A 14,028-nucleotide genomic window follows, 5' to 3' on the forward strand; every position below is an offset into this window, starting at 1 on the left:
ATTTTGAAATATTTTCTAAATTCTCTACAAAACCTGTAATTTTGTAGAACTTTAGTTAATTCATGATGACGACAACCCACTTTTATCCCTGTTCATGTCCTTGGAAGATTGTCATTAGTAATCCCTTAAATCTTATTGATAAAAAATGAAGTATATTTAGTTAAGTTCTTCATCTATGAAAATTGGCCATTTATATACCTGGATATTTTGTTTTTCCCTAATAATCAGAAAATTTGTAAGCCAAATTTTTTTTCTTCAACAAAACTATCTGTTTCCATTTTCTTTATTAAAGACCAGTTGTAATATTTGTCCAAATATATGGAACATTTAAAATATTAGTATATGATCACATTTCTATTTGTGATAATCATTATTAATAATAGCTTCATTTACTGAGCTCTCCATTGTGACAGACACAATGCAAAGCATTTTACATGTGTTACCATATTTAATCCTCACAACAATCCTGTTGTGTATGTAAGCATGTAAGTAAGGCACAAAGTATGTGAGTAACTTTACCTAAAATCATCCTCTAAGAAAGAAAAAGAGAGGTTAAACCCAGGCATTCTGATTCCAGAGTTGAGGAATGTTACATTTAAGCCATGCTACATTGCTAGCATTGTACAGTCTCTTGTATATCTGCTCATGAGTATTCCCAAAATACAACCTCTGAACACCGTGATTCCTGGGAGGCTAACCTGAGGGTCTTGGATACCAATGGTAACCATATAAGTCATCCTAAAGCCTTTGAAAGTACTTTCTAATATGTTTTTGAGTTTTTCTGACATACCCTCAACCATAATTACATGGAAATCAAGTAGACCACTTTTGTTTTCACATATTCGATAGTCAGAGATAAAAAGGAAAAATAATAGCCTATTCAAGAGAGTAGTTTTCATGTATTCCCCAACCGACATAACTTGTCATTCCCCATCAGAGTGTAATCACAATGAGTAAAAGTATTTTTAAAAATTACACTACAATTTTATGTAGACATTTGCATGTGCAGGTTCTGTTTGCTATAATTTACTATCTTAAGCTTGTAAATACTAGTGAATAATTATAAGCTCACTTAAATTGTTATCAGATCATCATGGAGATTTCTGCATTTGCTGAAACACATAATCAAAATTGTGTGTTGAATTAATTCAAGAGTCAGAAACTAGAAAATTTGATATAATTTAGTTCGCATAGCTAATCTTCATGGTGAAATTGCAGGGACAGACCTAGAAGCTTACTCTTCACCCCGCCCCCCATGCACACATATAATGTTGAAGCAGTTTATGTCTTCAATTCTGCAAGTTTCCACTTGGTTTCCTGTCATTGTATTATCATTATCTTGAGAGAAATAACTTTTTCTCACTTGAAATGAATTTTGAGTGAAACTAAGATTCAAGTTATCACTGCACATTAAAAAACAATTTCTTATACTTTACAAACATAGGCATAGGCATGTGAGTGCATGCACACACACACACACACACACACAAGCACATAAAGCAGCCTCTACATATGAATGGACTGATTTCACAAAGTATATTTGGAAGACTTTTTTTAAGCCCCAATGATAAGTTCCCATAGGAGTAGTAGTATGTTACTATTCCACCCCAAAAGCCTTTTTATCTCATATTTTCCACCACTTAACACACTGCTTTTATGGAATCATCCTTTCTCAATTTCCCCTCCAGACACAAGGAACATAATCCTCTCTATACACTACTAATCCTAGAAAACCCTCTGCCAGTATACCCATAATAATCACACTGTTTTCAATGGTATGCATGCTATCAACCAGGACAGCTATCAAAACCAGTGATATCCCTGGTTGAGGATAATCATATAGATGTTAAGAAATAACGTTTATATTTTCAAAATGATAAATACTATGGTTTACTTTTTCAAATTCTGAGCGTTCAATTTTTTTAGTGTTATAGAAGTTAGTAGAGTGTACACTGATGTACAAAACTGTAAACTTTACTGAAAACAGAAAATACCACAAAGTATATGCTGCTACCGATGCTCACCCAAGTTGTGTTTGATTAATTTATTATTTTCTGGTTGTCGGCATCGCCATGTAACTGGTAACAGAAAGGTACAATTTATATTAACCACTCTTTTCAAAAAATCACAATTATTAGAATTTAAAAACAGTCTGATTCAGTCATTAGTATTGAATGAAATCAGCAGTTCCATTCCTGAAAACTGGTACTTTTTGAACATTTTTCTTATTTCAATAGCTTTAGGGGTACAAGTGGGTTTTTGTTACACAGATGAATTGTATATTGGTGATGTCTAGGATTTCAGTGCACATGTCACCCGGATAGTGAACATTGTACTCAATAGGTAGTTTTTCATTGATCACCCTTCTCCCACCCTTTCCCTTCTGAGTCTCCAGTGTCCATTATACCACTCTGTGTGCCTTTGCATACTCATACCTTAGTTCTTACACTTATAAGTAAGACATATGGTATTTGGTTTTTGTTCCTGAGTTACTTCACTTAGAGTAATGGTCTCTACTTCCATCCAAGTTACTGAACATTATTTCATTCTTTTTGTGGCTGAGTAGTATATTCCAGTAGTGTATATATCCTACACACATATATACATTTTGTGTATAGATATATATGTGTGTGCATATATATTGCACATATATATACCCCACGTTTATATATATAGTATATATCATACATATCATATATGTTATATATTATATATCAATATATCATATATATCCCACATTTTCTTTATCCACTTATAGGGTGATGGGCAGTTAGGTTGATTTCATATCTTTGCAATTGTGAATTATGGTGTAATAAACATATGAGTGCAGGTGTTTTTATGAAATGGCGTCTTCTTTTCCTTTGGTTAATCAGTTGTGGGATTACTGAATCAAATGGTAGATTTACTTTTAGTTCTTTGAGAAATCGTCATACTGTTTTTCATGGAGACTGTACTAGTTTACATTCCCAGCAGCAGTGTATGTGTTCCTTTTTCACACCCATGCCAACATCTATTGTTTTTTGACTTTTTAATAATGACCTTTCTGGCTGGGGTAAGGTGGTATCTCATTGTGAAAAACTGATACTTGAAATGTTGGTAAAAGATATGATTTTTCTTTCTGAATGATGTCCTATTTTTAAATTTATTTACTTTGCAAGTAGTTACTCTTAGTCGACAGGTCTTTATTTTATACAGCTTGGGCTGCTACAACAAAATACCATAGACTCAGTTCCTTAAACAACAGACTATTGCTCTCAGTTCTGGAGGCTAGGAAGTTCGAGGCCAAGGTGCTGATAAATTCGGTTCCTTGTGGAGGCCTTCACCATGACTTGAAGACAGCTTCCTCCCTGTGTCCCCACATGATGGAGAGAGAGAGAAGTCTACTCTTTTTCCCTTTTTATCTCTCTCTCTCTTTAATTAATGATTAAAGACATTAATCCCATCATGGATGTTCCACTCATAACCTCCTCTAAACCTAATTACCTCCCACAGGCCCTACCTTCAAATCATGCCGGGAGCTGGTGCTTCAATATTTGAATTTTGTGGGGACATATTCAGTCCACAACAGTCTCTAATTAAAGAATGTGCATAAGTTTTATACACATGGTGTTTTAAATGTTTTAAATTGGAATACTGGAAAAGTCAAACACTCTCCAATTTACTACGGTCCCCGATGCTCCTTGCCAGCGTGCTCCTTGCCAGATCATCTTCATGGTGTTGTCTAGCAAAGTTCTGTGGGTGTTTGAATTTTAGACCATTTAACTTGTAAACATTTGTCAAACTTTTGGTATTAAAATACTCCTTTGATTCTCTCTTATAGGATGGAGAACCTAATAAGGGGAAGGAACCCCCCACAATACCAGAGAAGTCCTTGTAAAGAGGTTCGTGCAGCACTTCGAAAAAGGCCTGAAGAGGAGTGTAAGTATGTTTAATAGGATTAACTGTGTTCTAGATAGGTTTTGGTGAGTAGCATGGTAAAATGAAATGAGTGACCTTTAAATGGTTAGTCAAGTAATAGAATATTTGTTGAGTTGAGTTGGTCTTTTAAAATAACTTACCATATGTTACCTGAATGTAAGTGCTTACTTAGAACATTGCTTTCTTAAGGATAGTTCTCTGGTACTTCAAGATGTTCTACTGATAATCAAGTTCCCTGTTCAAATGAGATGGGAAAAGTCTGTACAGTCTGACAAATCTTCCATAGATATTTATACCATGCATGGTAATGGTTCTGAGACGTCCTGAAGTAAAGAAACTTTTGAAATGTATCTAAAATCAACACTTTCCAGTTTCCATTTAGCCACGGGCTCTTTTAACATTTTTTTTTTTTTTGACTGAGAACTTTTTAAAACCACTCCTTTAGATAAAATAATAGATACCTGCCAGTAAATGTAAACCTGTTTGCCAAATGGAAACATTTGATTTAATTGAATTTAGTAAAATGTTCTGAAAGATAGATACCATGAATCCCAGTATAAAGTCACATTAGTTCATCCTCAAATTATTAAATATTAGAATATGCCATTGGCTGTAGGGATTTTATTTATTTATTTTCTGTAGCCTGTAGTAGATTGTTGGAGACTCTTGACATAATATTCACATTTTGAGTTTATAAAATGATTCATAATACTATGTTTCCTCATGGTATTTGCATATAATTATTTTCAGGGAACTAAATCACATTTCATTATGATAAAAATTTATCAGAATTTTGCCCTTTTACAGGAACTTACATTTTACAAGGATAAAGCTAATGTAGTGGATTCACTGAATTATACAGTCAAGTAGAATTTTAAGATTATAGTGGCATTTTCAAATTAGTTTGAAGTATACCGCTCTGGGTAAAGACCAACTACATTAAAGCAGGGCACACTCATGGCAAATGAAGTGTTCTTGTTTTGTTTATTATAAAGTTAATAGATAACCTTACTGAGCTGACATATATGTCATTCAGTAATGTTTTAGCCTCCTTTAACCTGGTAGATTTATGGCTTATAACACCACGAACAATATTTAACTAAAACTAAAACTTGAAACTAAAGATAGAGTTCATGGGCATTTATAACATGCAGACTCTTGCATGAAAGTATTACGTATTTCTGTTGGGCTTATAGAAAAACTTTGGGGTTTCTTCTCTATGCTTCAAGGAGACCATCAGTTTAGTCTCTGGTACAGTTCTGTAGATACTTAAATAAAACTTAAAAGGGATATTTGTAGGTATGTTTGCAAACAATTATCATAGAGTTGCCATTTAACATAAACAAAGTGATATTTCAGGGCTCTTGTACTGAGTTGGTCTAAGCCAGGGGTTGGCCAATATGGTTTGTTGATGAAACTCAGCCTGACATCTTTTTTGTAAGTACAATTTTATTGAAACACAGCCATCATTTATTCATTGTGTATTATGCACAACTGATTTCGCACTACAAAGGAATAGTTGAGTAGTTGTGACAAGAGACCGTATGGCCCCCAAAACCAAAAAAATATTTACCTGGGTCTTTATGGAAAATCTTTTTGAACCCTGGTCTGGGCCAGTGGTTCTCAAATTGTGATCTCCAGGCTATGAGCAGCAGTAGAAGCATCTGGGAACTTGTTAAAAATGCAAATTCTAGTGCTACAAGCCACACCTACTGAATCAGAAACTCTTAGAGCGGGGCCTGGTGACCTGTATTTTAAGAAGCTCTGCAGGAGATTCTGACGCAAGCTCAAGCTTGAAAACTACTAGCCTAGGTAAAATAATTGACATCAGATGATACTAAATTGTTATCTATACAAAAGAGGAATAATCATTGGTATAGTTCATAATCAAGTTTTATTGTTCTCTAATGTTAAGTACTATGTTAAGCTACCTAATATGTGCTTAGCAAGGTACATGATATAACCGACACTTGTGCTATAAGTTCTTACCAATTGGATCGTGACAGTCAGGGAAGTCTTTGAAGTGTCACCAAGGAAATTCAGCTGGAGTACGTTGTTGAACATGGAAAGATGTACTGAAAAATGCAAAATCTATGCAATTGTTTTCTTTTCCATAGAGGTCTTTATTTTCCCTTGTTAGTACAGTGAGCAGTTCCTCTTGCTTTGTGACAGACTAGTGTGAATTCCATGAGAAAAATAAAAGCCACAATTTTTTTTTGTAATGGAAGCAACATATCATGGTAGTGAAAACTATTAATGTTAGAGACACACAAAAGGATTTATTCTCTAATGTGACACTTAATTTGACCAGATGCAGGACCATGAATAGACAGTTATTTTAAATATAAAATTCAGCTTATTTATCTGAAGAAAATGAGGATATGCTAGAGCCTACTTAATGTAATTATTTTAAGAATGAAGGGAGATATTTATATTAAGTAGTTGGTACAGAACCTGGGATGTAGCGAGTTTTCTTTTCTCTCTTCTCTTTTTCTGTCTCTTTCTTTAATTGTTATTATTATTCTCTTATTTCAAACTAAACATTTGTTTGAGGATAATAAGGCAGTTTTTTGAGATCAGGAATGCAAATGCACAGATATTACCACACTGTTTTTAGACACAATCATGCATGGAGAAGAAGAGGTTCTAAGTAAATATAATAAAGCTGAAATTCTTGCAGCAATGTTCGATGGTAATTCATGTTTGATATTAGTTTAACAAAATGGCCTAGTTGTTTTTCTGTGATTCTACAGATTCAGTATAGATCTACACCAAGATTTGTTGGTCAAATCGCACACAAAGGTTCCACCTTTGAAAACTATCGTAGAAAGTCAAATCAAAGCTTTTCTGCACTAAGAATTGAAAGGAATAAGGAAACATGGTTCAGACCATAGGATCCTCCAGAGTAAGGAAATCACTCTTTCATTTGGAGATATTGTATGCAGGAAGGTTTTGCTAAATAGCATTCTTTGTATTGTTTTCTTTTATAATTCTCTATCCCACTTTACAATATTTGCAATGTTAAAATCAACATAAGGTCACCAGATGTAGATCTTAGTTATTTAATGTGAATTATACCTACCTATGCTGCATCTGATTATTATTATTAATAGATTATTGTGGAAGACAGATTTTTAAACATGTTTAAGTTATTCTCCATTAAAATACAAAATAAAAACTTTGTTCTCAAAGCCACAGCCCCTTTCAGCTACAGCTTTACACTGTTGTTTTCTGTTCAGGAAAATCTCTTGATTTATCTAAGAGTTATCTATACTCGCTCCATTTACTTGCCTCCCACTCACTCCTGCAAACCAGTCCAGTCTGGTTCCTGTCCAGTCACTCTACTGAAACAGCTTTTGTTCAGAGAGCATCAATAAATTTTTTATGTTGCTCTAATAGTTTTCTATTGCTATGTAACAAATTAGCACAGACCTCTGTCTTAAAACAACATCATTTATCATCTCACATTTTCTGAAGGTCAGGAGTCCAGAGTTCGCTGCTTCAGGTATCACCAGGTTGAAGTCTTATCAAAAGCTCAATTGGGAAAATAATTCACTTCTGAACTCATTTAGGCTGTTGGCAGAATTTGTTTCCTTGTGGTGGTATGACAGTCCCAGTTTTTTGTTGGCTGCCAGCTGAAGTCACTTTTAGGTTCTAGGGGCCTTCAGAAGCTCCTTGCTGCATGGACATTCTAAATTAGCCCATTTACTTCCTATTCTCAGGGAGAATTACCTGTCTCTCTTTTAAGTACTTTCACCTGATTAAGTCAGGCACACCTAAGATAATTTCAGTTTTGATTAACTCAAAATGTGGGATCATAATTACACCATTGCCTTTGCCATATTTTATTGTCCAGAAGAAAGTGATAGGTCCAGCTTATATCCAAAGAGAGGGGATTATACAGGGTTCAAGCATCAAGGAGTATGTTGATGATCATGGGGCCATCTTAGAAGTTAAGCTATCATTTGCTAATCCATCAAGCATTGTTTTCAATGCTCATCTTACTTGACGTTTTAGCAGGGATCAATACTGTTGACCATTTCGTCCTTTTGAAAAATGCAATGCTCTGAATATTACTATCCCTCCAAACTGTGTATGTTAAAACCCAATTGATGTTATATCATGAGATAGACTTTTTGGAGGTAATCTATGACAAGGCACCATCTATAAATTAGAAAGTGGGACTTACCACGTACCAAATCTGCCGACATCTTGATCTTGGATTTCCCAGCTTCCAGAACTGTGAGAAATAAATTTTTGTTGTTAATAAGTTACCTAGTTCATGGAATTTCATTATGGCAGCATGAATAGGCTGAGGCAGAGATCATCTAATGCTTTGGGTACCATAATAGAATACTTTCCTGATTTTTCTATAGTCCCTCTGGTTACTCTTTTGCATGCTAAACTTTCTCTTTACAGCCATTATATATTAGAACTTTGGAAGATAGTTTGAAGTCTTCTTTTTTGTCCCAAATACACTTCCTCCACAAACAATGTCATTACATACAGTGTTAGTTATTCTTATAATCGGATGACTCACAAATTGATGTATCCAGACCAAACCTCTCTCTGTTCATCCCAGTGTGCACTTGACACATTCTTGAATGTTTCAACAATGCAACAAACTCAACAAATCCAAAACCAAATCTATGATATTTCAAAGCCCGAGCTTCTCCCAGTGTTTTCTGTCTGAATGTGTGATGCTGTTAACCATCTAGGTTCAAAATTAATAAACCTAGGAGTGGTCTTCCATACATTTCTTCCCCTTTTCTCTCCTATGTTCACTCTAATTTCAGGGCCTCTCAACTTGACCTCCTACGTATGTTTTGAATCTGTTCACAAATCACCTTTGCAAATATTCTGTGTAAGATTCTACCAAATGCTTCCCTAAGTGGCTTTCCTACATACTGTTAGAAAAACCTCTTTATCTTAAAATAACCCTATGGTTTTCCATTGCTCATTCAAGAAAGACAATAGCCATACTGTGGATTTGAAGATTTTGCAGAATCTAGCCCCTACCCACCCAATCAGCCTCATCTCATACTCTATCCTGTGCTCTTTGTGCTTCAACCAAACTGACTTTCTTATAATTATTGATCATAGTCAGTGATAAGAGAAAAAATACACATTTTGAAATAATATAGATCGAGAGGGAAGAAGTTAACCTGGAAAGGAAGAGTTTTCCTTCAAAAAATCATAAATGAAGAAACTAGAGGAAAAATTAAAGAGATTAAATTTTCAGTAGTCACAAGAAATACTCTAAGAAATACCTGCAAAATAAGCAATGTGGAAAAAATTTTTTTAGAGAAAAGAAAAAGAAAAATGAACATTATTGAGCAGGGAATTATATGGAAAAAAAACCTAAACATGAAGATACAATTAAAATCTTTACTGGAGTCAATAGAAGAATTTGCATGAAAAAATATCAGAAATTGGAACAATTGGAACTGGAAACACTCCATGAATACAAAGGAAAGATGATGAAATAATAAATAATGATGGGAAATAATTACATGTAGAAAAAATGGAGAACGAACATCCAACCTAAGAAGTATAAATTGTCTTAAAGGAATCAGAATAATTCAAACAAAAATGATAAAAGATTTAATGTAATGTACTTTCTGAAGTTATTAAAATATCTGATTGCATATTAAAATGTTTTCTGATGTACTGTATAAATATCAGTTATAGAAGATCCATACCCAGATACGTACAGATATTTTAGAATTATACTATCAACTCTCTGAGCAGCAAGAACTCCCTCTTATTCACTATATTAATAACACATGACATATTGTCTGGCAGTTAGTAGGTGTTCAACAGATATTATAGAATGAATGAGAATGAGTGAAGGAATTAATTACTTAACTTCAAAAATGAAAATTCACAAGAATCTGCCAGAAATAAAGAGATGAGTAGGAGAGATAAAAAGAAAAGAAGGAGTAAAAGGAAGGAAAGAAAGGTATGAAGAAAGAAAAAGAGAAAGGGAGAAAAAGAGAGTTGGAAGGAAGATGAAAGAAAGGGAGGGAAGGCCAAGCTTTTGATTCTGTAACAGATGGTATAGATTCACCTTTCCTGATCCTCAATTCTAAATGAAACTAAACACTCTGGAAAAATTCTTCAACAGATCATTTTAAAAGGACTCTGAAAGCTTCAAAGAAGAAGGCAAACTGACTGGGACATCAGGACTTAAAGAAAGACGTCATGATATGCTTCTTGCATTTTCTTTTTATCTCCTATATATCCCTGGACTGCACACCAGAGAGACTTGCAATCTGCTACTGTCAACAGGCATGAAGAGAAGAAAGAAAAAAAAAAAAAAAAGCGAATCCTACTCTCTCAGTCCAGAGGACCAAGAGAGAGAAAAACAACAGAAGTTTGGAAGAGAGCCACCAATATCTTATTCTATAGTCCTGATCGACAGGCAGTTCAATTCACCTGCAGAAACAGAACAGTAAGGCCTCAGGCCATCCCTGCTCTGCTCTCCCTGGTGGGCAGATCTATCTGGTAGTAATGGTGGCAGCAGTGAAGCCCTGTGTCTTCCTGTCTTTCACCCAATGTCATAAAGAGACACAGGCCCAGTGGCTTCTGTGCCTTCCCAGAGATTTACCTAGGAATATTAGGGAACCCAGAGCAGCACTTTTAAGTCTAGCAGATGACACCAGCAGAGTTTTAGCAGAAGCCCAACAGTGCCGGAAGAATGAAGCAGACCAGATCAGCATTAGCATTATAAAAAATCAGAACACTAACTGCCATTGGAACTAAAGCCCACAAAATTAGTCCAAACCCTATAAGCTAAACCTAAACAGGATACATACCTGCTAAAATAAAAGATTTCAATAGGATTAAAAGTCTCCTAACATAATAATCAAAATATTCAAAATGCAATTGAATGTAACTCATCATACCATGAACCAGAAAAACCACGATCTGAGAAAAAACATTCCACTGACCCCAATACTAAGACAAATTAGATAATGGAATTTCTGAGAAGGAAATTGAAGCATCCATCATAAGAATGCTTCAGGAGACAATTACATAATCTCTTGAAACAAGTCAAGAAAAACAGAAAATCTCAGGGAAAAAAAAAGAACTTATAAAAAAGAACCAAATGGAAATTATGTAACTGAAAATCAAAATTACCAAAATAAAAATACCACTTAATGGACTCAATAGTAGAGTGAAAATTACAGAAAATAGATTAAACAAATATGTAGATTAGTGGAATTTACTCAATCTGAACAACAAAGAGAATATATACTAAACAAAAATGGACAGAACCTCAGGGATTTGTGGAAAAATAAAATATATAATATTTGTATCATCAGAATCCCAGGAGAGGAAAGGAGTATGGGACAGAAAAAAGTATTTAAGAAGTAATGGTTGCAAACTTCTAAAAGTTGACAAAAGACATAAATCTAGATATTCAAGAAGCTGGGTCAACTCCAAAGAAGATAAACCAAAAAAAAAAATCCACAACAGGACATTTCATAATTAAATTTGTGAGAACCAAAGATAAAGAAAAATCTTAAAAACAACCAGAGTGCAATAATACATTACATATAAAGGAGCAGAAATAACACATTACATATAAAGGAACATCAGTTAAAATGACAGTATATTTTCATCTGAAACCACAGAGGCCAGAAGGAAATGACACACAAGATTTTCAAGTATTATAAGAATTGTCAACTCTGAATCCTATATCCAACTAAACCATCCTTCAGCAATCAAGGAGAAGTAAAACCACTCTCAGAAGAAGGAAAACTGAGAGAATTTGTTGCTAACAAACCTTCCCCAAAACAATGGCTACACAGAACTCTCCAAACACAAAGAAAAAGTTTGACAAAAGAAGACTTGTACCTTCAGGAAGTAAATAACAGTAGAATGAATAAAAATAGAGGTATGAATAATAGAATTTTCTTTACCTTATGTTTCATGGTTGAAGCAAAAACTATAATACCATCTGATATGGTGCACATGTATGTAGATGAAATAATTAAGTGAATTAATATTTAAAAAGTGGAAAGGGTAAAGGGACCTAAATTGATATAAAATTTCTCTACTTCACTTGAAATTGTATCACACTGATACCAGTAGACTGTGATAAGTTGCATATGTATATTGTAATACCTAGAGCAACCACTAAGAAGACTACAAAATAATAGACTCAAAAACATTTTAGGTAAATCAAAAGTGAACTAAATATATTCATGTAACCTAGAGGATGTGAAAGAAAAAGAAACATAGAAACAAGAAACCAAGAGAACAGAACAGAAAACAAATAATAAAATTAGATGTATTACACTTAAGTCCTAATACATCAATAATTACATTAAGTGTAAATGGTGTAAACACCGTGGTTAAAAGACAAAGCTTGTCTGATTGGATAAAAAAGAAAGACCACCTATATGTTGCTTATAAAAATGTCCTTTAGATGCAAAAATACAAAAAGGTTAAATATAAAGGGATGGAAAAAGAAATACCATCCTAAATTATTTAAATGAAAGCTAGAGTAACTATATTAATATCAGGATAAAAGTAACTTCAGAGCAAAACATTACAAGGGATAAAGAAGGTTAGTTCATCAAGAGGACTTAACAATCATGAAATTGTATGTATTCAAATTAATTTTACAAAATTTGTATTTTCTTAAACTTTGTTTCATTAGCTTTGCTGTATCTTTTTATTTATTTATCTTTTACTTAGTCCAACTTAGTTGTCAATAGCAAATAAATTCTTGTTAGCAAAGTTGTGATTGCGGTCTGCTTAAAAAAAGAAACTTATTTTAGGCCAGGCCTGTTGGCTCCCACCTGTAATCCCAGCACTTCGGCAGGCTGAGGAGAGTGAATCACCAGAGGTCAGGAATTCGACACCAGTCTGGCCAAGATGGTGAAACCCAGTATCTACAAAAATACAAAAAAATTAGCTGGGTATGGTGGCACACGCCTGTAGTCCCAGCTACTCAGGAGGCTGAGGCAGGAGAATTGCTTGAGCCTGGAAGGCAGAGGTTGCAGTGAGCCGAGATCACACCACTGCACTCCAAGCTAGTCTACAAAGTAAGACTCCATCTCAAAAAAAAAAAAAGAAAAGAAAAGAAAAAACGAGAAATTATTATTTTTATAGAGAAATATTTATGACGGTGTAATTTTTTTTCTGAAATCAACCTGAGTCAATATTATGTACACTAAAAATACATGATGCCTGTCTATTGAGTTTTTGAATAATAACAGAAATTCATTGAAGGGTTTTGGTCCTTTATTTTACCCTTCTAACAGGATTTCTTTAATATTAGCAAGAGATAACACTTCAAATTATTTTGTGTTTATATAACTGAATGTTACCCTTTCAAATGTGAAAATATTCTAATATTAACCAGCTTGGTAAAAATCATTATGATTCGTGACATTCCTACCTTCGTAGTAGAAGCCATTGAATATGATTTAGGCTTTTCCTAATAACTCAAGGATGGTTTTATAATCTGCCATTATTATAAGTGTGATAATGGAATTCTGTCTGTTTGCTTCCCTACATATCAAGTTGTCAGCCGTCACTTTTACTGTGACTGTTCTTGCTTTTTAACTACCTCTTCTTTTGACATTCTGTTTTCCATTTTAGTTTCCTCCTTCAAGAACTGAGAAGTCTGACAAACCATTCTTGTTAAGGATTGTATATTAAACATGTGTCAGTGAATCGGGGATTGAGAATTAATCAAGCTTCAGATGCTTTATGGTAAATTGGGTAAAAGAAGTAAGGAACATTAGCGCAATGTAAGGAGTAGAGTTCATTTGTTGAGTAGATCCTGGAGCCACCCCTTTTCCAGTTAACTTCACCTCAAGTCTGTGCTGGGTCCCCAGATACTGGTGTTCTTTATCAGTTCCTTTTTTGTAAGCCATGTCCCAGGGACCCAACTATGATGTTAATGACCTGGTGCTACTGTGGTCAGGAGCTTATGCAACAGGGGGTGGGGGAAAATCTCATATCTACTAAAGAAATTTGATGGTTTGCATAACTGGAAGTTTAGAAATAAGACAGGCTTCAGAACTTTACCGTTCTCTGGGTGTCAGCTTTATTCTTGGGCTGGCAGCAATGTTCTGCAGTTATAAACCT

General features: G+C 34.3%; 1 protein-coding gene across 1 annotated transcript in view; it reads left to right on the top strand.

The window, feature by feature from the left end:
* LRRC7 (leucine rich repeat containing 7) overlaps positions 1-14,028 on the top strand; it is a 597,129-nt gene that overhangs the window by 113,028 nt on the left and 470,073 nt on the right. The window contains exon 2 of the mRNA XM_011936894.1: positions 3,821-3,918. Within this exon, the coding sequence (XP_011792284.1) occupies positions 3,821-3,918 (98 nt within the window). The remainder of the gene's footprint in view (positions 1-3,820; positions 3,919-14,028) is intronic.

Source organism: Colobus angolensis, unplaced genomic scaffold (assembly GCF_000951035.1).
Source record: "Colobus angolensis palliatus isolate OR3802 unplaced genomic scaffold, Cang.pa_1.0 Scaffold158, whole genome shotgun sequence".
NCBI lineage: Eukaryota > Metazoa > Chordata > Mammalia > Primates > Cercopithecidae > Colobus > Colobus angolensis.